The sequence below is a fragment of the Salarias fasciatus genome, chromosome 22, assembly GCF_902148845.1.
Source record: "Salarias fasciatus chromosome 22, fSalaFa1.1, whole genome shotgun sequence".
In the NCBI taxonomy this organism is placed as follows: domain Eukaryota; kingdom Metazoa; phylum Chordata; class Actinopteri; order Blenniiformes; family Blenniidae; genus Salarias; species Salarias fasciatus.
This window is the reverse complement of record NC_043765.1, coordinates 21287318-21312807: the sequence shown is the minus strand read 5'-3', so window position 1 is coordinate 21312807 and position 25490 is coordinate 21287318. Positions and strand designations below refer to the sequence as shown.

General features: G+C 41.9%; 3 protein-coding genes across 5 annotated transcripts; all 3 read left to right on the top strand.

Annotated features, from left to right (window-relative positions):
• Positions 1 to 193: 193 nt before the first annotated feature.
• Positions 194 to 6763, top strand: lrrc71 (leucine rich repeat containing 71). The gene is made up of 15 exons (XM_030121107.1): positions 194 to 290; positions 2693 to 2839; positions 3079 to 3183; positions 3430 to 3505; positions 3617 to 3691; positions 3825 to 3893; positions 4153 to 4312; positions 4399 to 4482; positions 4565 to 4639; positions 4773 to 4874; positions 4965 to 5028; positions 5116 to 5189; positions 5477 to 5582; positions 6175 to 6266; positions 6650 to 6763. Exons 1-15 carry the CDS (start codon positions 194 to 196, stop codon positions 6761 to 6763), a joined length of 1440 nt encoding a protein of 479 aa, XP_029976967.1.
• Positions 6764 to 8247: 1484 nt separating this feature from the next.
• LOC115409934 (regulation of nuclear pre-mRNA domain-containing protein 1A) lies at positions 8248 to 15062 on the top strand. 2 transcript variants are annotated; one of them, XM_030121284.1, is made up of 7 exons: positions 8248 to 8645; positions 10380 to 10509; positions 10899 to 11005; positions 11281 to 11375; positions 11520 to 11646; positions 12877 to 13052; positions 14285 to 15062. In XM_030121284.1, exons 1-7 carry the CDS (start codon positions 8495 to 8497, stop codon positions 14381 to 14383), a joined length of 885 nt encoding a protein of 294 aa, XP_029977144.1. In that variant the 5' UTR covers positions 8248 to 8494; the 3' UTR covers positions 14384 to 15062. The 2 variants fall into 2 exon arrangements, with proteins under 2 accessions (XP_029977144.1, XP_029977145.1); XM_030121285.1 differs by lacking the exon at positions 14285 to 15062 and adding an exon at positions 13379 to 13473.
• A 426-nt stretch (positions 15063 to 15488) lies between these two features.
• LOC115409177 (uncharacterized) lies at positions 15489 to 25180 on the top strand. Of its 2 annotated transcripts, XM_030120207.1 has the most exons (14): positions 15489 to 15749; positions 15926 to 15994; positions 18632 to 18656; positions 21609 to 21695; positions 21787 to 21926; positions 22042 to 22161; positions 22266 to 22311; positions 22675 to 23569; positions 23676 to 23771; positions 23876 to 23987; positions 24081 to 24146; positions 24248 to 24349; positions 24442 to 24667; positions 24795 to 25180. In XM_030120207.1, the coding sequence occupies exons 1-14, from the start codon at positions 15696 to 15698 to the stop codon at positions 25019 to 25021; spliced, it is 2265 nt and encodes a 754-aa protein (XP_029976067.1). In that variant the 5' UTR covers positions 15489 to 15695; the 3' UTR covers positions 25022 to 25180. The 2 variants fall into 2 exon arrangements, with proteins under 2 accessions (XP_029976067.1, XP_029976068.1); XM_030120208.1 differs by lacking the exon at positions 18632 to 18656 and having other exon boundaries at positions 15684 to 15749.
• Positions 25181 to 25490: the final 310 nt, after the last annotated feature.

Here is a 25490-nt window from a genome sequence, read left to right as displayed (position 1 = left end):
ACTCAAGATCTTTTTCTTTTTTTTTCTTCCTTTTTTTGTCTTTAGACTATGTTCCTGGTTGCCATGGAGAATGTTTTAAAAAGAAATAGTGATATTTGATGAGATTTGTTTGTTTGCTTTTTTTTTTCTTCTTCCCCCCAAATGCCTCTGCTAAACAAAAACAAAACAACAAAAACACGGGACAGCCTGCAAAATGTCCCGGTGCGCTAAACTGACAGAGAAGTTTGAGAGTAAAGACGCTGAGGGAGGGGGAGAGGGGGACGGGAAGAAGCTGTACAGTGCCAACTTATGTAAATATACACACACTTTACTTTGAGAAGTGTCTCCGAAAAAGCAATATCTTGAAAAATGGATTTTGTTTATTATTGTACTGTACAGGACTCAGCCCTAAATGTATTATGGTTATTATAATAATGATAATATTATAATTTCTTCCGTTTGTATTACTATAATGAAGACACTTAAGCTTGGAGGAAAAGGATTTTTCTTTTTTTTTTCTTCTTCTTCTTCTTCTTTTCAATGTCCAGTAAATCTCACCGTAAACGTCCTGACGACATAAAAACTTAAGCTGAGTTTTTCATTGCCTATAAATGAAATTCATCTATGTACTGCATGAGCGAGAAGAATGTCGAGCGGACACAGAAGGCATTGGGACGTGACAGTGACTGAGCAACCACACCTCTGTCGCTGACCACTGTTAATAATATGACTTTTTAAAGGAGAAACGTGCTCCTTGTTTTTTGCTGCAAAGTGTTGAACACTAAAAAAACAAACCAACATAAAAATGTTATGATATTTTTTAAATGGCGACAGAAACAAAAAGTAAAGCTGTCAGCCCAATATCATGTTATTATTATTATTATTATTAATATTATTTTTTTGGTTTTATTTTGTTTTGTTTTTCGTTCAAATAGGAAACGGTTCCGTTTTGTGATAGCGGTCATTGTATGATGCTTGTACTTGTGTTTGTGTGTTTTTGTGTGATTTGTTTAGTTATTTTTAGACAATCACAAAATAAGATGCAAGCATTGTAAATGGCAGACTGGCGGACATTTTGTGATGTGTACAGTTTGTCAAAAAGATAAAAAAAAACAACTTCTTCCACTCGTTAAAAGTTTGTAATTATGATTCTTAAGTCATGAAAAATGCTGTTGGTTTTTACTTTTTGTTTTATATTTGTTTTTTTTTTTTGTTTGTTTGTTTTTTTAATAAAAAGCACTACATTATTGTGAATATACTTCCCTGTGTCTTTTTGTTGTTGCTGCTTTGCAGTGTTTCCACACGAAGTTACATTGTAGACTGAAATATATTCAGGTTAGAAGTGTCCCGACACATTTTAGTTCAGGGCCACATACAGCACAAACTCATCTTGAGTTAGCTGGACTGGTTAAATGGTGCCATAACATTTAAAGTTAAACTTTAAAGTTTTTCTTTCTTTTATTGCAGAGTTTTTGTGAGGAAAAAAACAAAAGCAAAAACAAAAAAAAACCCCAAAAAAACACACTGAACTGAACTGAAAATTACTACAATCTCTATATAATGCCAATTTTAACTAAACTTTCTGGTGGAAAAATACAGTGAAATGTTAAAAACCCTCTATAATTGTTGCATTATGCATGTTTTATATACTCATGGTTACTCATTAATGCACCATGTTGTCCCACAAATAAAATTTGAGAGAAAAAAAATTACTGAGTAAAGGAATTTCTCATTGCTCTCCTGAATAGAAAAAAAGATTTAAAAAAAAAAAAAAAAACTCGTTGAGTCATTTTTCCCACAAAGCATTAAATTCTCGCTTGACATCCGCTCAATCCCAGTTTATTTTCCGGCGCTCAAACTCTCGCGATATCACAGTAAAAACAACGACACTTTCCGCTAGTCTCCGGAAATCTCGCGATAGTACTGCGCCCGAGACTGAGTCTGTTTCTATAGTAACGCCACTGACGCCTGGGTGGTTCATATGGTTTAGCAGCAGAGTTTAATTCTTGAGCTCTACTGAATAATTCACTTTTTCTAACCTGCCTTGTCGTCAAAACAAATGTCAAATGTCGAGAAAAAGACAAAACAAGGAGAAAGCAAACGCGGAAGAGGAGGCCTTGAAAAACACAGGTAAACTACATATTCAGTAATATTACCGTATATTTGTAGTGTTGACAAAGAAAGCTCAGTCTTTTTTAATCATTTTTTCCATCTGCGAGTCATTGTTTCTTGTATGGTATTTACAATAATAATATTACTAATTGCTAGGTGCGTTTTCATGCTAAACCTCATTGGGAAAATTGCTAATCGGGATATTTTTTGGAAAATCAGCGTTAATAGATGCTGTATATTTTTTTACCTATAATGTCCATAAACTGTGTTTTTGTGATGAAATTGCATTCTGTATTTCTATTCATGAAAGAATTTCTAGAAGAGCGAAAAAGCTTCCCACCAATACTCAGACACACACGTTCATTTGGCACAAAAAGTTTAGCATTTACACTGAGAATAAATGTTTAATTGTGTTGAATTTTGGAAGGAATTTTTGTACAAGGTCTGACGTGGTAACTTTTGATTGTGTTTCTTTGTGTTGTTCTTCAGGAATTATTTCAGAGGAAACATTAGCTGCACAGACTTTTGGTAAATAACAATCGTCATCTGTTATCCTCAATATGGCCTCAGCAATAACTGACATTTGTATGTCAAAAACCTTCATCTCACCATCCTGCAGATGAATATCGGTGTTCAGGAAATGTAGAGGAGGACTTCCCTGCCCTCTGTGCTCTCCTGTGTATAAAGGATGTCCCAGCTGTCAGCGTCAAGCAGCCAGCTTCAGCTGAAGGTGTGGAGAAGGACACTGGTAAAACTGATCCTGTGCTCAATAGTTCTGGAATTACAAAGAAAACAGATGTAGCAAATATTGAGCAGTTTCACAGGAATAAACACCAACATTTCTGCTTGATTAAAGGTTTTTAATGCCTCATTTGAATTTTCTGAACATTACAAGGATGCTCCATCGTAATGACTGTGACTGATGTTTTTTTGTTTTTTTTTTAATCTGTGCCTCTGCTCACCTGTTGATGTTATTTTGCCCACAAGACAACCGGTCACAGAGAAATGCTGCACCCTCCTGGTATAAGCCCCGTGTAGAGGTTATGTTGGAGAATGAAGGCCCCCTCAGTGCCAAGCGCATCAAAATCTCTGGTAAAAAAGAATGCAGACACAACAGAGTTATTTTCATTTCTATTTATGTCAGTAAGACATTTACGTCTGAATATGTTGTTCATGATATTCACATTTCTGTTGAAATAATACCACCATAATCTCTCAGGTAGAAAATTGATACAAATAAATGCTGACCTTTAAAACTGACCGAATGTTTAAGTTTGATTGGAAAAGCCTACGAGTTTCTCTCAACAATCTGGTCAACACATTGTTCTTTTTCCTCAGGATGGAAGGTAAACGAACAGATTTTCCAAGTGCTGCTAAAAATGCTTCCTTCTGTGAGCCAGCTGCTGAACCTCCAGTGAGTAACAAGGTGCTGCGGAGAGGAGCAATCTTGTTACAACCAGCTGGGTTACAGCTGTCACTGCTTTGTTTCGTGTTTGTTTGTGTAATCACGTCCACTGCGCCGCAGGTTTTGGCAGGCAGGACTGACAGATCCAATGGTAATCGCCCTCATGAACGCAGTATCTCTGTGCTCCAGCCTCAGGTGAGCCCATTCTGCTGTCATTCAAACACAGAGGCTTTGTTTCGCACATCCCTGAATCACATTAAATGCATACTCATGCATTTAATGTGAACAGATCACCATCAGATCACCATCTTCCACCATCTTGTGTCAGGGTTGTGATGCTGGAGGGGAACACTCTCCCCGAGCAATCCTACCATCATCTTCTCTCTGAGGACAGCCCGTGAGTCACCGAGCCACTCCTCGTGTCATTTTTTTTTTAGCCCAGAACTGTTGATTTATTTCAACTGCAACTTTAACTCTGCATTTTTACAAGTCTGTAAATTTTCTCATTTGTTCTCAATGTGCTCGGGCACCTTGTGGCTCCTTCTGGAAGTTACAATGACATTTTACGAGAGAAGAAATTGAGCCTTTTCTTGCAGGTTTTACACATAAAACAGTATTTCAAAGTAACTTTGCCACCACGTGTCTCTTTGCTCCAGCCTCGCTCATCTGTCCCTGCGAAATAACCGGATAGGAGACGAAGGCGCTCGCCTGATTGGGTCCGCTCTCTCCACAGCCACATCAACCAACAAGAATCTCTTGTCTCTCAGTCTGGCGTTCAATTCCATCGCTGATGAAGGGGCTTCACACATTGCACAGGTGTGACACTGCAGCAGCACCATCTTCCTCCCCGTTTCCTCCTTATGCCTGCTGAGGGTGAATCTTCCTTCTCTTTTGCCTCCCAGGGCCTGCGTTTGAATCGCACGTTGTGCTTTCTGTCATTATCCAACAATCAGATTGGAGACTCGGGAGCAGCTCGTCTGGCTGAGGTGTCCCTTTACGTCAGAGATTTTTCTGACAGATAATGCATTTAAACGACGGCTTAAGCTGTCTTCAATCATATCCCACCAGGTCCTGGGTGAGTTTGCTTTGACTCATGAAGAAGTGGTGGAGAGGAGGAAGCTGCTCCTCCAAAGAACGCAGTCTGTAAGTGGAAGAAAGCCCTCCTTCAGCTGAATCCTCACTCAGAGACATCGAAGTGTCCGGGATGAAAAGCCCTTCACATCGTGACTCTCACACACGAGGCACAGTTCAACCAGTTCTTCCTGTGTCCCTGCAGTCGATTAATCCGGCTGATTCTCCACAGTCCTCTGTTGAGCAGCTGGCCTCGGTGCCCAGCAGCACCTCGCTCAGTGTCAGGAAGTCCTCCGCCAAAAAGAGGGTCAGCGTGCCCCCTGTATTTCTGCAGTGTCACGTCGACATTCACACGCCTTAACTATATGCTTCTTTTTTTTTTTATGTGAAATTACAGGAAATGTCTAAGAGAGAGGAAAAACAAACTGCAAACAAAGACAACCAAAAGTCCCTCAAGAAATGTAACTGCTTCTGCTGCACTCATGGTATTGTTCTCTGACAGCAGAGGCCGTGTTGATCTTTCCCTCTCTTTTTACTCTCTCTCCTAGCTCCGGATTTAAAGAGGCCACACAGTAAAGGAGGGAAGTCAAGGGGCAAAGAGAAAGACGTGTCTGCACCGGAGGTACCAGAAACATGTTTCTAAGACTCTGTACATTGAATCGGAAATACACAATACAGTGAATCATTCATAATAGAAGAGAAAGCTTTTATCATTATTGCTCCTCTCACAGTGCAAATGAACAAAATGTACCAAACAGCAATAGTGCAGCCAAACTATAATTTAACATGTTTCATGTGTGATCTTCAACAGGATAAACCACCTGCTCAAAATGAGGTTTGTGTGCAGAAATACTGCGCTGAAAATTCACTCTTGAAGGTGTTGGCTCTGATATTCCTCCTTCTGAGCAGACAGAAGTGGATACAGTGAACCCTCTGCTGGATCCATCGCTGTATCACAGGGACGGGCAGCTCTTTCTGCCTGGAAACTCCACTTTAACCTCCCTCAACCTGGCAGGTCAGACACCGCTGCTTTCACAGCTGACCCGCTCAAACAGATCAATCCCTACCACTCAAGTGACTATTTTGAATATCCTGCATATTTTATTTAACCTGAGTTTGACATATTATGTCGTCTTTTTTTTCCTAAAGAAAAGATCTCATGCTTTCAAGCCCATTTTGCAGACCAAGACCCAGTTCAGAAGCCTTCATATCAGGAATTTAAGGAATGTTCAGGCTCAAACGTTTGCCTGAAAACGTTGGGGGTTGTCAAAGAACCCTCCAGAGGACTCAAAAGCTTTTTCCTGGCTTACAGAATTAAATTTACACATGTCAAAGTAGGACACTGACAAATTATTTCATTATGGACGGCTGACTTTGAATTGAGTGTTCAGTTGAAAGATTTCACATATCACATTTGTTGAATTCAATTCAAATTTGCTGAATTGACCCGGCAAGTTTGCCCTTTTAATTTATTGTAATTTCTTCATTTAAAGAACTCAATAATCCAGTGATGATAATGGCATTTGATTTCCCTGGTTGAGTGAGAAAACAAATCGCAATACCTTTGGGTTATGCATGAAGATAAATTGTTACATTTGTGTGTGTAGGAAACAGAATCACAGAAAAATCGCTGCCTCTGTTTCGGGCTTTACTCGAGGAGAGAGGTGAGGGAAGAGGCCGCCTCCGTCTCGCTCTGCAGGTGAGTTTCACTATCACACTAATTCCACCCATAACATATAAGCTACGTAGGTCAAAACTCCTGTCATTACATTTGATTGCTTTAAATTGTATGTTTTTTCATCCTGATGTGATTTAACTGCAACTGTCAATTTAATTTATTATAGACTGACCTTTTTACACACTTCAGCTGTAATTGTCCCACTATTATGTACATTTTTACAATGGATTCAAGTCATTTCTTCTGTTCAGCTCAAAATGCCATCTCCCACCAGAGAAAAGAGGGATTTAGTTTTTAAAGGTTTCACACATCAGGGATTTGCCTTGCTTGCATCTGAATTGTGTGATATTTTTTTAACAATAGATGATGAATATGAGGATGACTTCTGATTTTTTTCATCACAGAGAAATCCCTTCCCACCAGAGTGTGAGTGTAATGTGAAGATCTCTGAACTGATGGCGCTCACTGATGAAGCAAACACTCCCGAACCCACAAGAGAGGAGGGACAAGAGGCATAGTGCTGAGACAACACAGATTTACTGGGATACGTTTTTACCAATAAACATGTTGAGATGTTACTGTGTAATGTGTGTGTGTGTTCAGGGTAGGAGTGTAAATCTTCTATCCACTGATCTTCGAGACTGCTTTATCCAGCTGACTACAAGGGAAGGAAGGATACAATCTGGACAGCAGATCATCTGTGAATCACAGGGCAAACAAAGAGATGGGCAGTCACACACACAATGGACATTTCGGTGTCAGCAGTTGCCCTCAAATACACATTTTGCCTGTTTGGAGTACAGCAGAATTTGTTTTTTGGCTGTTGGGTGAGCTCAGCAGCAGGGGCGAGCAGTAAGATGTCTCTCAAAAGAGCGCTTGGGTGCACTGATTGCACACGCTTGTTACTGATTAACTCATCGCATCTCCTTCATATAAGCAGCAGCTGGCTGGGGCAGGGAGAAGAAGAGACGCTTCAGTCAGGCAGAGAGCATCAGGGGCGTGAATCTGGCATATCAAAGGCCAGCAGCAGCGCTAAGCCGGGGCCAAACACAGACACACTACTGCGATCAGGTCTGTGAAAGCCTGCATACTGGGAAATAAAGACTGTGAAATTGGTCTGACTTTGTAAATCTGTGATGGGAGCCCTCAGAGTTGTCTCACAAGAGTACCTGAAGAAAACCCGTGCATGCACAGGGAAAGAAAATGTTTAAGAGATTATATTATGTTTGAAAAACCTGAAACACCTGAAAACTCCAGGTAACCTGGATCATCATCAGCATCAATGATGATAATCCACAAGTTTTGTCACAAGATTTTATTTTATACCACGACTTTTATGAGGGTTGATGTTCTTTACCTGAACAAACAAGAATGGCAACAAGCACTGAATAGTAACAAGAAAGGTAAAACATCAATGTTCTTTTAAAAATTACATCTATTTAAAAAAGTAAGAAGGAAAATTTAAACAAAGTAAATACAATAGACCTCTAAAACATATAATGCAGCATATGAGTGATTGATTGTAATCATGCTAGAGCAAATCAAAGCTGAGTGAATCAAGGCAGATTTACCCCTGGGGACAGATCACCAATTCATCACAGGACTGACAGACGTAACAGTAATCTAAACAGGCCTCTGCTAATAATATTCAGACTTGGTAAAAAACCAGGAGCAACAGGACCTTCTTTCAGGGCCTTGGAATTACCAGCTGGAATGGATCATCAATATCCTCTTTTACACCTTCATCATCTCTATTTTATTGAACTAAAATCTGCCCTTAAGTAATGTTATGTTTATATTTCTGTTAGTTCTTATGTATGGTTTTGAAATGAATTTTATCTGTTATGTGGATTCTTGAATGTGGAGAGCTTTATAACTTTGTTTAAAGGAGTGTTACACAAAATTTGCAGTGTGCAAGCGACTACTGTATCTACCGCGCACGTTTTCAGACACTGTATTTTCCTTAGAACTTGAACGCACCATAACTACGGAAGCCCGCAGGCTGCTGCGCGTCGCTGCAAACAGACAGCGACCCCAGACGAGAACCGTCGACAGGACGGAGGTCCGAGGCACACACAGCCGGGCTTTACCACCGTCGAGGTAGCGGGTGGCACTGAACTAGATGGCTCCGGTTCCTGGAATGTGCGGTTGACGCGCTGTGGACGACACATCTGGAAGAAATCCCCGAGCCGCCTCTCCCAGCAGCGCCGCCGCCGCCGCCGCCTCGACTCTCAACCGCCGCCGCCGAGATGTCAGCTTTCTCCGAGGCGGCTCTGGAAAAGAAGCTGTCCGAGCTCAGCAACTCCCAGCAAAGTGTGCAGACGCTGTCGCTGTGGCTCATCCACCACAGAAAACACTCCAAGATCATCGTTGGTGTTTGGTTCAAAGAACTGAAAAAAGGTAAGTTTTCGTTGAGCTAGCTAGTTTCCCCACAGCGACAGTCCCAGGCGGCTAATGCTAGCTCACTCTGAGCAGCAGTGTCCTCGGTTTAAAGGTCTCACAGCTTTGTCTCTGGGTAGCTAGAACTTATGGAGACATAACTGTGTTTTAGCTATCCTTGCTACCCTTGATACGGCTGCTAACAGCTATCTGTTTATATTTATAATCAGGGGTGGAACATACACTAACACTACTGCAATCAAGAGGGGATAATAATGTCTACATATGATTGAGCAGTGAGCACCATCTGCAGCTGCCTCTCTCTAAAGTATGTCGAATTGAACGCAGCTAACTACACTTTAGTTCAGGATAGAGATATTTTTCTTCAATATGTTCAAACATTAATCTAGTATAATGTAAACAATGTAACAATAGTTGTGCGTGGGGACACGTTTGTATTGTTCCTCTCATTTCTGTGCTGTTCATCTCTATCAGTCTTTGTGCAGGTTATTCAGATACTTAAATACTGTTCAGGTTTATTCTGTCTGCTGTCTAATCTCATAGAGGGATGGACACCTCTGTATTGTAACACTTGATCCATGTTTAAGTACTGGCGATAGAGGCTTTGAAGTCTGAACAGTATCATTAATGTTTTTGAAAGCAAATATTTTCATTTTTTTAATTGCATCTGAGCTCAAACTCCTGCGTGTAATATAAAATATACCCACTTTATCTGAATGCTCAGGATTAGATGTCACTAATGTGAATATTTACTTAACTCCACTTTGAATCTTATCTGTTTTTTTAAATTGACCCTTCTTCTTGCAGGAGACCTTGTATAACCTTTTGTTGCATAATGACCTTACCCATGAACATTGATTTCTGCAGTTTGCTTTTAGTCATATTCTAATTTTAATTTTAATCAGAATGTGATTTTCCTATTTGATTTTATCTGCATTTGTTCATGCATGATCACTACAGGTTAATTATTTTTGATGACTCATCATGATTGGGGATGTTTAGAACCTGAAGATGATCTGTGTGTGTGCATGTAATAGTAACTATTGTCTTTATTCATTACAAGTGGCACAAGATTCTCTGAATTCTTTCTGTAGTTTTAAATATTTCTTTGGAAGCGGCATGCTGGATTAAAGTCAGGTTTCTCTGCAGCCAAAGATATTACTAGCACACTTCTCCGAGGAGTGTTAATCAACAACCTAATGATATCTCAAGTGGATGGTGTATTTTGGGACAGTGTCTGAGGAATGAAAGGAGAGCGGAGAGCTGGGAGCAGTGGGAATGTAGACGAAGCTCTCGGGGGCTAAATCCTCAGTTTTGACTCTGGCCTGTCCAACAACATTGAAGACAAATGCATCAATAGTTCATAAGAGGAAACTCATGGTTTCCCCTTCTCTAAAAATCTAAAATTTTGCTCTGTTTTGTAGAAATATGTTATCCTCAGAACCAACTGGGAAAAGATGAAACTCATTGATAATAATAAGTTGGCAGGTCTGGGATCTATTCTGGTGAAAATGTCTTTGCAATCCAGTAATATGTTACACATATGTAACTATAATCAAACTAACGATAATATACCTGCAGATTAAGCAGAGGCTAATTGTCTAGATATTAAAGGCTAACGCGTGAAAACACATTTGTCTGCATTGAAGCCTGCCACTCTGTCTGTGTTTGAGCCTTGTAAATCATAATAAAATGACCACCGGTGTGTCTATTTTTATGTTTAAATGCATGCAGCTCAGGGATCACGCAAGCTGACCTTCCTGTATTTGGCCAATGACGTCATTCAGAACAGCAAGAAAAAAGGACCAGAGTTCACCCAGGACTTTGCACCGGTCATCGTTGATGCATTTAAACATGTAAACAGGTCAGATTCTTTTTTTTTTTCTTTTGTAACAGTAGTCAATCAGCTACTACTTTTTTTTTTTTTTTTTTTTTTTTTTTTTTTTTTTTGAATTTTATGCACTTTTAATGTCTTCTTGCACTATGTGAAGCACTTTGATGCGGCTAAGCCGTTTGTAAATGCGCTCTATAAATAAAGCTGACTTGACTTGACTTGACTACTAAATGCTCTGATGCATAAAATTGAATGTGTGGTTTTAGAAATGCTTGAAAATTGCAGTTCAACATTAAATTTATTTGGAAGTGCAGAGGGTACAGAACCCAGTAGATAAACGCTGAATCTGTCCAAACGATGTCAGTCTTGATATTTCTGACGGAGCTCTTTGACCCGCTGCCCGTGTTGTTTGTGTTCAGAGATGGCGAGGAGGGCTGTAAGAAACAGCTGGGCCGGGTTTTGTCGATCTGGCAGGAGCGAGCCGTCTATGAAAACAACCTGCTGGATCAGCTCTCACACGTCCTCTGTAAGTTCACACAACGCCAACTGGTTTCTGCACTCGACCAGCCGTGCCTCTGACTGTAGTCCGATGCGAATGTCGGTCGGTCGGTCGGTCCAGACCTCATCAGGTCTCTGTATCACTTCAAATACAGAGAACAAACAAACAAACTCGTCTCCCATTCACAGCGATTGAAGCTATTCCAACGTGCCAGAAAAGAAAAAAAACTGTCAAGGCAGTGTGGCCAAAACTCAGAGTATTAAACTCAAGTCGTGTTTTTATTTCTTCTCATGTCAATACAGATGGAGAAAAAAAGACCAAGAAGAGATCATATGAGGAGATCCATCCAGACGACGAGGGCTTTGCCTCTCAGAGCTCCCCATCGGATCCCCCACAGGTCACCATTTTCATCTGTACTTTGATTCCTTCCATTCCATTATTATTTTTTTGGTTATTTTACTAGTTGCTGCAGTATTCTAATATCCACCTCTGTGTGCTGCTGTCTCCCCCCCCCGCTCGTGTCCTGCATGCTCTCCCTCAGACGGCAGAGTTAATTCGAGCTCTGCAGGAGCTGGAGAACGCAGCCTCCAGCGACTCGGTGCTGCGGCAGCGCATCTCCTCCCTCCCTGCTGAGGTGCAGGACACGTCGCTGCTTCACAGGATCACAGGTCGGTGGGCTGGACACTCAGCAGGCTACACACACACACACACTCTCTCACACACACACTCACACCTAGGGTTCTTGTTTCTGTGGCAGCCACCACCGACCCTCCATATGTGACCTTCACTTGTTTTTCTAAACATTCAGCAGCATGCTGAGTCCCATTCAACGTCTTGAAATTAAAGGTGAAATATAAGTAATGGTAGTTTTTACATACTTTAGGGATATTGTCATGAGTTTGATCAGTGCTCAGAGTCAAGTGTCATGATGTCAAACAGAGAAGGCTCCAGTTTGAGGCAGATAAACCCTCTAATCCTCCTGAATCATTTCAGCGGTAGTCTAAGAATACTAGAACTGTCCTGGTTTGATTATTTATACAAAACGTGGTTTTACATGATATTTTTGGTAGTTTTTATTGTTTTTGCTGAGCAATATGTGAGTTTTCTAATCTGAAACACTGAAGAAATCAATAAAAATCCCAAATGATCTTTTCACAATTGTGAAGGATAGAATATTTATTCCAACTGAAACCACACACACACACACACACACACACACACTTATGTTGCTCAGGTGGTGACTGATCCTCCAGCAGAAACCTTTTGAGCGACACGTCTTTTTTAACCACTGTGACCTACTTTGCATCAAGAGGCTACAAAGTATTTATCTTCTTGAGCAAGTAAACAACAAGCAGGCTAAAAAGTAACACAAAATGTTGTTCTTGTTATGTATATTTAAACCGAAGATAAGAAGACAACAGAAAAGGAAATAAACAAGCGACTCCCAGTGAAGCCTGTTCAAAAGAGGAGTAGGAAGAGGTGTACGCATGAAAGCAGAGCACCCCCCGTCTTCACCTTGAAGCCCCCGTGAAATGAAAAATAAATCTTCTCAGGCTTTCATCTTGTGTCTCTGGGTTTTTAAGTTCAGTTATCTCTTGATCTGCGTCAAATAAAAGTTAATTTTAGTATTTTTAACTCTGCCCTTTCTCTCCCGGTGAAGCAGTGTCAAACTGTGGATGAATGAAGAACATTTAGAAGAACTCGGTTCATGAACTCTGCAATCAGTAAACAAAACAGCTCTCTGTAGTTCTGATAACTTTATTTTAGTCGTATGTGGGGGAAAGTGTGCTTGAACCCAAGCGCCGTGCAGAGAAAAGAGCCCTCCCAGCTGAAGGGCAGAGGCTGACAGCTGGATTTAAGCCTGGTGTCCCGCTGTGTGTGTGCTCTCCCTGCTCCAGATAAAGAATCGGGGGAGCGGCTCTCCCGGCTGGTGGAGGAGGCCTGCATGCTGCTAGCAGACTACAGCGGCCGCCTGGCGGCGGAGATCGACGACAGGAGGCAGCTCATGCGCACACTAACGGTCTTCCTGCAGAGCCAGAAGGACGGCTTGGCCCAGAACGAGCAGAAACTCGAAGTGCGTAAACAACTTTCTCTTTCTGTCCAACGCTGTTTTGTCTCGTGGGTGTTTGTCATATATTTGCGTGCTGTTGGTCGCTGCTTATAAACTGATTCTGGACTGATAATCCAGAAAGTACAGCACATAAAAACATGGCGTCCACGTCAGGATTGACCCTCATCACACCTTTAATTTAGCTCAGTTTGCACGAAGTGTCCTGCTCATCAGGTAAGTATCGACCAAAGCAACTTGTGTTGGATGTTTAGAAAATGAGACTACAGATTTTCTTGCTCTCTCGGTCATGCTTTTTTCTTTTTTTTCCAACACTGACGCTATCTGTTTAGCCTTCGTTCACAGGAAACCCAGAAGATAAAGAGTCTTTTATTTGTGTCTTCAGTCCTCCAAGGCATCTGTAATAAAATCAACCCTGAAAATAAAAAACTGGAAATGATTTTGTGGATTTCTTATACTTTGCTCTGACACTTTCACCTCAGTGCGGCGTTCAGTTGTTGAAGATGGTCGACACAAAGTGACAATACAACTTACTTATTGACAGCTAAAGGTTTATTTAGCCTGAAGCAGAAGGAAAACTAATGAACTGACAAATATTATCAGAGAAGACTTTATATATGTTGAACATGAAGGGTGATGCAGCAAAATTCAGAGACTGAACACTGGACCAAAATCTATTTTCAAAATGGAAAAAAGTGTTAGAATTACAGTTTTAGTCAGGCCTTCTTTTGTCCACTTCTTAGTATCCAGTGTTCATACTTAATACATTCTTCAGCTCAACTCAGTTTTCACTTTTTTTTTCTTTTGTCTGCACTTCATAGTCGATGAACTTGGAAGACTTACTGCTTCATAAGTATATTCTCAGGAGTGATCTGAAAGAAAGTTATTGATCTTTAGGGTATTGACAAAATGACAAGATGAGAAAGGAAGAAAAAAACCTTATGTAGCAGGTCAAATGAGGTGAATACAGTGATGGCAGACAAGGTTTAAAATCTTAAGTGTCGTGATTCAAACATTTTATGAAAAGTGTTTACATGTAAAGAACAGCACTAAACAAGAATGAAAATGTTTGATCGGAAATCCAAACTTTACTGTGACAATGTCAAAGACTGAAAGTCATTTTCTGATCTTCTGATTCCATTTTGTCTGTTTTCTTTTTGCTGTTAATCCAATTAATTCACATTTCTGTGTCAGACTGCACGGCCTTTGACAGACTTTCTTCTGTAATCTGTTTTTAGGAATACAAGCGTAAACTGGGGAGGGTGACCCAGGTCCGGAAGGAACTGCGATCACGCATTGGCAATCTTCCAGGGAGACTCTACAACTCTTCAAACTGAAGTTTGGCCTCTTCGCTACGGGCTCTCCTGCTTTATTGACACATCTCCAATCTCTCCAGCTCATGTTTCTCTGTCCCCATACAATGGTACATGGTTCTTATTCTCATCCTGTTATTTATCCTCATTTTTTAAAAAATATTTTTATTTTGTCCACATGCTCATCTTTTGATTTTCAAAGTAAAACACTGTAAATTAAAATCTCTAACCTCGAGACACACTCTCCCATGCTTCTGTAATCTAACACACATCTTCAAAGGAGTGTGAACGGAGCTGGTGGGATATTTTTGTATTTATAGTGACTTCGGATAATGCACCAGAGTTTGATCGTGCATAATAATTTGCAGTATTTTGCATCGCTATCATAGCTTTTCTTGTTCTTATTTTGGTGAATCCATTGGTTCAGGTGTTCATGCTGAACGTGATCATAACCACTGATAGTTTACTTTTGAAAAACCTGAACGCTATTTCCGAAGCTTACCGGAATACCATGTTCTTTAAAACATGCGTAGCTGTCACTCAAAGAAGGTCCACTTGTGTTACAGGTGTGTAAAATCATTAGCCGTGTGTACATATTACAGTTTGCATGTAAATATGGTGGAGCAACAACTGCTCCTTCTCATAAACGCATATGATTTGTATCCGTTTCAACATGAATGTGATAGTGATCGCTCAAAAAAAATGTGTCTGAGATCTCCTGTGTACTGGAAAACAATGAGTGAAGGAGTGCATTGTTTTGTTTACCGTGGTGCATCACTGCTTTATCTCTAAATCTGTTGATTGCTGTGCAGATGCCTCACACAGCTTAAGAAGTGCCCCAGTTTCCAGAGCCAGACTTTACCAAAAGAAAAAAAAAGCTTCTTTTCTCTCTTTTTTTTTTTTTCCTCTTTCTTTTTTTGTAAATGTGAAGCAAATGCTTCTTAGACATAAATAAATCTAAAATACAAATACATTTCCCGCCTGGTCTGCAGATTTATTGATTTTAATTGCAGTAAACTGACCTGACCACTAGATGGTGCAAAAGAGCGTCTTGGGAAAAAGTGCTTGTTACAGCACCTCCCGGTCGTGTGGTGGCGCTGCAGCACGGCAGCATATGCGGAAGTAACGATCGTTTCAACACGAACCACGCAATGGTTTCAAACTGGTAAAAGAATAAACTAAAACTAATAATATTTAAAAACGTCGAAAGCCTTTCTCATCCACAGCACGTTAATGCCGTGCTAGTCGTGGGCTAGCGGCTGCTGCAAACAAACAACGGACAGTAGCTTTTAGGCTAATTTAGCTTCGCGGAGCAATTTGAAAACGCGATTCAACAATGGATCACCTCGAAACACCTTACGACCAGGACGTGGAATTTATTGAATGCAAGGTACGATGAACATCTTAACGACGATGAAACATTGCTCTCGCCGTTGACCAAACACCCTGGAAAAAACCCTGTTCCCTTTACACGTTTGGATCATGTTTGGTGCTTGTTGTGATAGCAATGTTGACACGTGTGTTCCAGTAAACTGTGAAGTAATTGATTTATCTCTGTCTGATCAGATCTGTGAGAAATCCATCCGGGGTGAAGCCCTGTACAAGATACACTTGACCACACCAGGACACTTAAAGGTACAAGGTGCAGCTGCTGGAGAGGAAGCATCAGGGAAACTCAGAATCATGTTTGAATGCCATCGTCTAAATTTGACCACTTTCAGTGTTTCTTTCTGCCTTGATAAAGAAATTGACCAAGAAAGCAGTGCTTGGAATTTTTTCCTCATACCTTAATGTTCGCACGTTGTCAAGCTTCAGTCCTCGAAGACTCAGCACCCTGGATGCTTTTGGTCTCTCCTCGTTGCTCCACACCTGATTGCAGTGAAGACTTGTTAGGGTTTTTTTTTTTTTTTTTTACTTGACATTATCCTGGTCATTAAATTCAGGAGAGCTGAAGCAGGTAGACCTCTAAAACATGCAGGACTGGAGCTTGACACCGTCTGCTTTCAAGAGCTAAATGCTTCAGAAAACAACAAATCAGAGACAATGCTGTATATTCACTGCTTAACTTATCTTTCGATCACAGAAATTTGGGCTTACTTTTATTATTGTGATGTAGACATTTGTAGTACGAACAGTGCTAAAGCATCCGCTGCTGGAGAATATTAATTTTCCTCTATGTTAACCCACTCTCACTAATTTCTCATCCCATGTAGTAATAGATCTCCACAAGTTCAAAAAGGAATTCTGGGACACGAAAAAGAAGCATCCAAATAGAATGATTGATCAGTGATGATCAAAGGGAATGTCGTCCGCATGATTTCAGAGTTGGGCTTGGAAAAGTGAAAGGAAAGAATTCACTACTTGAGGAACACCAAAACTCGCTGACGTTTGCATCTCTTGAATGAACTCATTGAGTCACTTCCTGAAGTGTTTCAGTCAGTCCCTTTTCCTTGCCGACACGCAAACCTGCAGGAATACAGTCACTGAATTTGATAATTCAACATGAAGCGTGTGGATCCCAGCAAGTGAAGCTGCTCAAACTGTTGAGCATGAAGAATAATCATGAACTGGAAAACAGTTCTTTGAACCTGAGACGTATTGAAAACCTTTTTTTTTTTTTTTCAGCAGCCAGTGAGAAGACACGCAGTGGATAAATAAATGAAGGAATCATTTTGTCGTCGTGTATGGATGACCCTGGTTAACATGTGAGCTGGATAAAATATTTTCACTCCAGCTCAAGAGTTTTGAAGTTACTTTTCCCCTCACAACCAGAAGGTCCTGGTTACTTTTACAAGGATGCCACGATAATTTGACTCTGATTGGTCATTTGCTCAAATGACTTAATTGTGGAGAAAAAAATGTTTTCAAAGGGGAATTCTTGCTCGCAGCTCTTTAGGAGGTGTGTTTCTGGTAGGGATTCTTCTTGAACACAGTCCTGTGTGCCGTCTTCTCCGCACATGAAGACATAACTTCTTGCTGTTGTTCAGCATGGATACTTCCACACCTCCAGGCTTTTGCATGTTGTTTCCAGTGCTTATGTCTGCTGACGGTAGGCAAAAAGCAAGGTGCACCTTCAATGGATCCCCATCTGTAACAGGATGGGATGTCAAAAGCATTTCCTTATGCTGGTTATGCTGGCCAGTCGGTAACGGGGCAAACGTCAAAAACAGACAACCTGCACCTGAGAACAGTTTACTGTGACCAACCAGCCTACTGTGGATGTCTTGGACCTGTGGGAGGAAGCTGGAGTCCATCCACATACAGGAACAACAGCGGACTTCTGCACAGAAATCCATAAACATCTGTGGGGTTTCTCATTTTATTTCAGACACTGCAGTCACCTTTACCCAAACGTGCAGGAAATAAATGTACCGGAGGAAGTCATTGCTGCTGGGTCGACACTTCAATTGATCCCTGTTTCGATGGAAACCGTTTGTTCATCCAGCCCTCCATTGGCCCACGGGGTAAAACCCACAGACAGGGAGAATGTGCAAACTCTGCACAGAAAGGCCTCAATACTTGATATGGAGATATTCTGTGCTCACCACTTCACCTCAGTGACTCCTCAGTGAAAACATTTCCTTTAATTGTGCCGGACCCAGTGAGATTCCTGCAGATCTTGTGCTGACATGATGTTTTTACATGCAGCGTCGGACCAACCACAGTAGATTCTGAAGGTTCGTGTCTTGGTTCAGTGTTTGAACCCTTGCTTTCACAATGTGTACAACCTGACTCTCAGAGTTGGAAAACTTTAAACGGACAGGAACAGTTGTACCAGATGGAAGGAAAAGCCTCTTTCCACTCTGAAGTATCAGAGACTTGTCAACAGCATCTTTTTGTTTTTTTTGAACACTGAATGGATTAATCTCCATATAGGTAGACCATAGTGGTTTGGCGATTTCTCATCACCAAATTCATGGTCACTGCAGGTGAAAAGCTGAATCTTGTCATATCAGTACACAGTGGACAGTATCACCCCAGTGGAACTGTTAGTAAACCTTCACATGAAGAAGGTTTGAATAAGACATCTACAGGACAAAGTCATTTTTTTTTTGTGTCACTTTTTTTTTTTCTTTATACACTTGCATCAAGAAGACAGGTGAGAAATGTAAGTCTGTACTGCACCTCATGAGAGCTGTGGTTTTGGTTAAAGTTGTGTTCAGGTAACGGATGTTTACTTTCATTTAGTCTTTTTTTGTAGCAAAGGAACTGTCCTGCTAACCCAGCACTGATTGACTTGTATTCATTGCTTTTTTTTTTCGTTCTTGGCAGAAAGAGGATGCCTTACTTGCTCAGGGTAAGTAGACTTCAGCTTCTGCATTGTCCTGTTCTTTTTTCTGTCATGGCCTCGTAGTGTATATTCAGTCATACTTGAAACTCATTGTAATCACTCTGTTGTGGTGATGGACGGCATTTTATCCCAGATCTATCATTATTAGTGAAAATAGTTCGGTTATGAGTCACTTAATGCCAAATTTGGCTAAATCATGTTTAAGTACTTTAAAAGTTAGCATGTACAGAGACAAATGTGACGTGAATGGAAAAACAAGCAGGCTCTGTTCTAACAGAATTGGATCTCTCTAATGCTCTTCTGGCTGAAAACTTTGGAATAATTTAAACTGTGTCCCTAAAGCTGGAGATCCATACTTTTTGTGTGTGAAATCAAATATCAAACACAGAATATCTGTGCCGTAATCCTAAAAGTCTCAGCAACCCCTCCAACAGTCACAGTGCGAAGAAAAAGGTCAAAAAGTGGATCATATCCACACTGATGTATTTTCTCCCTCGTGGTAAGGAGGCTGGATTGTGAGAAACCTACAAGTCCCACTGAGATGAGTGAGAAGCCACAACAGTCCCTCATAACACACCGGGAGTGCGTCTTTGGTCTCAAAGGACTGACTTTGTTGTATCTTGGACGTTTCACCATCTTAGTCCAGCATTGAAATCAAAAGCCTTATTGCTCTCTCTGTTGTCGTTTCATTGTCGACTGTGGATGCAGGTAAAGTCTAGATCCGATCAGGGCTGCAGCTTCCACTGGGATCAAGAGGCCGTTGCAGCTGGGTGGCAGGCGGGCTGATTCCTGTTTCAGTGGAAATCCTCCATTCATTTCCTAAACCTTTTCTGAGTTGATCTCAAAGTTAGTTATTTAGTTACTTAGTGCTCCAGCGAGGGTCAGGGTATCCCGTCCCGGTGCGTTGAGCTGACCAGAACCAGATTTTTCCAGTGCTGGCGATGTTGTGCCAGCTGCTCTATCCTCCACAGCAACTCCGTGTTGTTGGAGGTCACCCGCAACGACGTGGAGCCATCGGGTCCAGGGCTTCCCTCGATGGTCGTCTCCAGCCTGAGGCCTTTGGGTCAAACTGGAGAATGGCTCGTGTCGGATGTTCTGGGGGCAGACGAAGGACATGGCCGAGCCAGCGGGTGCGTCGTTGTGCGACCAAGGAAGATGCTCGGGGCTGGCCTGTGCGGGCTCTGAGCCCTTCATTGGAAACTCGCTGGGGCCACCTGATGTTCTCGATGGTTCTCAGAGCCCTGCTATCAAAGCCATCGATTCTTGTTTCCAGAGTGTCGTTCAGGGGCCACGTTTCTGAGCCACAAAACAGGATGGAGAGTACGGCTAGGTTGTAAATCCGGAGCTTTGTCCTGCTTGAGATGTTCTGGTGCTGCCAGAGTGGTTTCCAGAGGGACTACAGGGCAGATGCTGCCAGGGCTCGTCTGCGATCAATCTCTGGTTTTAGGTCCCAGCTGTCTGTCACCATGGACCCCAGGTACACAAAGTTCTTGACAGGCTCTATGATGTCGCTCCCAGTTTGCATGGGAGGTGGATCTGGTCCATCACCGACAAACATGCGCTTGGTTTTAGTCCAGCTCACTTGGAGGCCAAGCTGTGCTGCCTCCTCACTCTAAATGCCCAGAGCGTCTCTCGGCTGACTGTAGGTTGTGCTGAACAGGATGGTATCGTCGGCGTATTCCAGGTCCGTCAGGTGGCAGTTGCCGAAGGATCTCAAAGGCACTTTTTTTTCTTTTTTTTTGGACTGTGGGAAGAGCTGACAGTAAGCCAAAACTGGACTCAAATCAGGGACATTCTCTGGCCGTTGGGGCAAGAGGTCTAGCTGTGGCTCTGAAGCCAGGCTTTTACGTTGACGGACTTTATCTGGGTTTTCATGTTTCGGGTCCATCTTGACTGCTTTTACAGTCCTCTCCAGACTTCACACATCACGCTCTTGAGTGAGAAACTGCGGCTTATTTTCTGTGGGTGAGACGCCTAGAAGTCAGTTATTCAGCTGGTCTTCATGTCTACTGCTTCGAAGACATGTGATACTCAAATATATATTTTTCCTGAGGTCTGTTCTTAAACTGTGAGCAGTCTCACCTACTCTTTTTGCGCACCACTCATGTAGATTTCTGGCATCATGCTTTAAGTGAAAGTGACAGCTGCAGCCTGCTAGCTCTCACACTTTTTTTTTTTTCAAAACTAAAAAAATGTGTTCTCAACACCTCGATAACATTTACTCACCTGCCATTCAGATATCTACCACTTGCACAGACGTAGACAGAACAGGCCCATCTGTGCCCACATGGCCGCCGGTGTCTGCTGCATGTGCTGCAGCAGCGACTCGGCTGCAAACGCCAAACGCTGGTGGTAAAACCTTCTTCAGAATGAAATTATGTTTGTTCGTGGGGACTGGAAAACCGTTTGAACAGGATGAAGATGTTTTTTTCCCGGTGTCACATGGCGTGGCGTCTTCTGTCGAGGAGTCTTGTGTGTGTCAAAGACACTGCCTCCCTTTTGATGTACGTACGCCGAAGTGCAGCCAACATCATCAAAAGCGGTGAAGGAGCTCATGTGCAAACATGAGATTGAACCCTTTTTTTCTGATTTCGGTGTGTGAAATAAGATTTTAAATGTTTAAACTGCATCATTCCCAACCAATCACCACCTCACACTACGTGGCTCTGGCATGTGTGAGTTATCGTGACTACATATTGAGGCAGCTCATCTCCCCGTTCTTCTTAACCAGCTGTATTTCTATTGAGATCACTCAGATCTTGAACACAAGTTATTTGTTAAAAGTGTCCGAGTGTGACTGCGTTTATGAGAAAGAAAACGTAATATTGCACAGTTACATGTGCTGCAACTTGATTGAGCTATGAAGTGGATGATTTAAAAAAATAAAAACACTGTCTTTGGACCATTTTGTCTAGCTAACTACCACTGTTTCATTTTTTTTTTTTTTTTTTTTTTTAGGAGCTCTGTCGGGACGTCCACACATCCCCAAATTCAGGAATATTTCTCAGTATCTGGACTACCTGGAACTGGACGAGCCTATCATTGGTCAATAGCTTGTTCTCCGTGTTAAAATGGTTACTAACTTGGTATTCACGTCAGCCCGTTTAACTGCTTTCTTCTTATATATACCTCACAGGTTTGTCCCATCTGAAGGAAATCCTCTCCGATGGCTCACAGTCGGGGCCAAAATACTTCTGCAATCTGTGCTCGATGGCTGCATTCCTACCGGATATGGTCCATCATTTGATCGGACGCAAACACCGGCAGAAATACGTGGTAAAGTGTTTTGAATGACTGTTGAAAGAAAATCCCGCAAAGCTTTTTTTTTTTTTTACCTTTTTAATCAAACGATTTAACCAAATGAGGATAAATTACATCCGTGTGGATGCAGGAAGGGTTTCGGCCTGACCTGGTGACCTGGGACACCCAGTCCATTGTGACGCAAGGAGGAAAAATCATACGAGCCAAGGCAGAAATAATAGAGAGACAGGATGGACGAGGAACTCCAGTGGTGCGGAAAACAACTCACTACAGATTTTTGAACGTGCGACTAATAATCTGTGTGATGTGCTTGAGAAGACATCTCTGTATGTTGTTTCTGGTCGTGTGTTTCAGTCACTGCCGAAAACGGGGAATCAGGGCAACTTCAACAACCCAAGAGGTACGGTCACGCTGGGTGAATATAATCAGGAGAATCTGAGCAGATTGCTATCATCATCCTGACACAACTCTGAATCAAATTTGAATTCCATTAAAAAGTTCAGTCAATGAGATTTTGACATGTCATTTGTGATCACGATGGCATCACGCTACATAAAAAAAAAAATGGAAACTAGATCTTACAGGTCTGTCGATCTCCTGTATCGCAACTCGAGTCCTCTATTCATACTCAATAATTGTGTTTAAACATACTTTTACAAATATGTGAACCCAACCTGTCAGAATCTATTCAAATGTGTCAAAGTCATATGAGAAAACACTTTCCTTTAATATTATTTTTGTACTGTTTGCTTTTCATTTATAGCTCCCCAAAGGAAAATGCAGAATAGGAACCGAATGATTGAACAGCAAGGACAAGTGGCATCATTTGTGACAGAACTAAAGACCTACCGGAACCAGTATTCCAATCAGAAGAATTACCCTACAGAACCGCAGAATAGACCTGAAATCCAGCCTGAGGACCCAAACATGCAAAGAGGCAGGTGGCACCAGTGGGAGGACGCAGCCAGTTACAGCCCCGTCGAGGCTGAACCTCAGAGAAATCAGATGTACCGAGACAACTTCACCGGTCCCGATCACCTCGCTCAACGTGAATTTGGTCAAGATCCACTGGGGCGAGCTACATTTGAGCCGGGTGACCGGGCGCGCATGCATGACTTCAGGGAGAATACGCCCCGTGGACAGGCTCAGCTTGGAGAGTATTCCCCAGAGAAAGGAACTCCTTATGCAACATCCTACCCAGAAAGAGGGGATGAGTTTTATTCTGAGGAACGCAGCGGGGAGCGGATTCTTTCTCTGAACTATAATCCTGCAGGGGAACAGCAGTATAGGTCCAGAGAGCCTGGCAGAAATGATATGTACGGAGCAGGTAGGCAGGAGTTTAGTGAGCCGGAGGCCAAGAGGAGCACCTTCTCCCCTGCTGTGAATAACGAACAGGCAGCTCATTCTTTCAGTCTGGTCAGAGATTATCACCACAAATCAAGACCAGCCCACAAAGAAGAGACAACACTCGACTACACTCTCCCTGACCGAGCAGGAGCTTCAGCTGAACAATTAGACGTCGCCCAGGCCCTTTCTGACATCCCTGAGCCGTTCAGGCGTTTCCTGAGCGGTGGCACTGCTGAGAGCCAGGGCAAAAGGAAACGGAAAAGCCGCTTCTCTGATGCCACTCCAGAGGAGCTGGAGGAGACGAAAGCAATGTGAGTCTCCAGGGAGAAAAATTAATTTCAGACTTCAGTGGTTTCTATACGTATTGCTGTAAATCTGTGTTTGGCATTTTGTAACCTATTTCTTCTCTGAACTCAGGTTTGATACTAATGACGGACCAGCCCGTCCACAGTTTGGTGGTGAAGCCGGTGCACCGCCAAGACGTGAAACCAGCAGGATGCAGTATTCAGACTCGTACAGAGAATTAATTAAATTAATTTCAAACTTCAGTGGTTTCTATACATATTGCTGTAAATCTGTGTTTGGAATTTTTTAACCTATTTCTTCCCTGAACTCAGGTTTGATGCTAATGATGAACAACGCCGTCCACAGTTTGGTGGTGAAGCCAGTGCACCGCCAAGACGTGAAACCAGCAGGATGCAGTATTCGGACTCGTACAAAGAATCTGAGGTAATCATAAAATCACCCTGTAGTGATTATGATCCTTTTGTTCCCTAAATTATCTTCATCTTGTCTTTCCTTCTGCTGTCAAACCCCTGTCAGGGTCTGCAGTATCCTGAAAGCAACCAAACAGGAGGCTCAAACTCAGACGACTTCTTCGATGTGCTGGTTAGATCATATTAATGAATGTTTGCCACAAGCACAGCAGCACAAGTTTCACTTACTAAAAATAGTCTTTTTTTTTCTTTCTTGTCTCTTTATTCAATTAGAAAAATATTGAAATAGATAATGAAGAACAGGCCAACTTCCTGAAGAGCAAACTTTGCGGCCTTCTGAGGGAATTCAAGTCGAAAAAAAAGGAACAAGAAACAGTATGACTCTCGTTATTGAAGCATCACAATTAATAGTCTTAATCGCTGTGCGAAGCAGACAAATTCAACAACACCCGTTTTTGTCCATGCAGCAGAACAGCCAAAACCGACCAGGCAGCTTCAGGAATTACGAAGAGTCAAAGCTGGAGCCTCAGCTGCCTCGACACAGTCTGTATGAGAGAACCCCGATACAGGATACAGACCGTCGTGAAGCGGCGCCACGTGACAGACTGGAGCACAGACCCGGACAGCAGCCCCAAGGATACTCTTATCCTCCACAGGCAGAACCCAGACTCTCAGCCAGAGAGCGTTATGAAGGTATCACACTTAAATACTTTAAATGGTGAGGTGGTGAACATTATTCATAGACATGTTGTCCATGGAAAGGTCAATTAGTTATTTTCCACTCTGCTTTATTTCAATTTTCCTGATGCCTTTCTTACAGCAATGTTTGAGACGAAGCATGGCCACCAGTTAGATGAGCCTCCCTATTATCCTGAAAGGTTTCAAGAACCTCTGCGCTCCCATGACTACCAGCCTGCTGTCACACAGTTTTACGACTCCTTGCCCCCTATGGAACGAGGATCCGGGATGAACAGGGGGCCCCGGCACTCCAGCAGCCTGGACAAAATTGCCTCCACACTTCTGGAACTTGTGGCAAAAAAGTCCTGAATTTTCCTATGATGTGTAAGAAAATAAATAAACTGTTAAAATGTTGCGTATGTGCTTTTTTTTTTTTTTTTTTTTGTGACTAAATTACATAAATTGACTTTCTTTTGTGAAATGTACAATTCTTATGTATTTGTAAGCATTAAAATGTTTCTCCACTGTAACTGAAATGTCCACGTTCCTTAATTAAATAGTTCCTTTGCTCATAGAGTTGTTTTAGATTTGTGGAATCCTTAGCTCTGTATCACATTTAATGTCAGTCACCTGAAACCAGCTTATGGTTATAAATGCATATATTTGTGAATAAATGCACTGTTATGAGTTTAATGACATCTTCACATTAGGTAGGATTTAAATTATAGCAGTAATATTTAAGTTCATAAATTCCCTTTCATGAACTTACTCAGTTTGACTTTTCAACCGAACGTGGTCCGGAATGTATATCGTTCCCAAGGGAACGTGCGTCTACGTC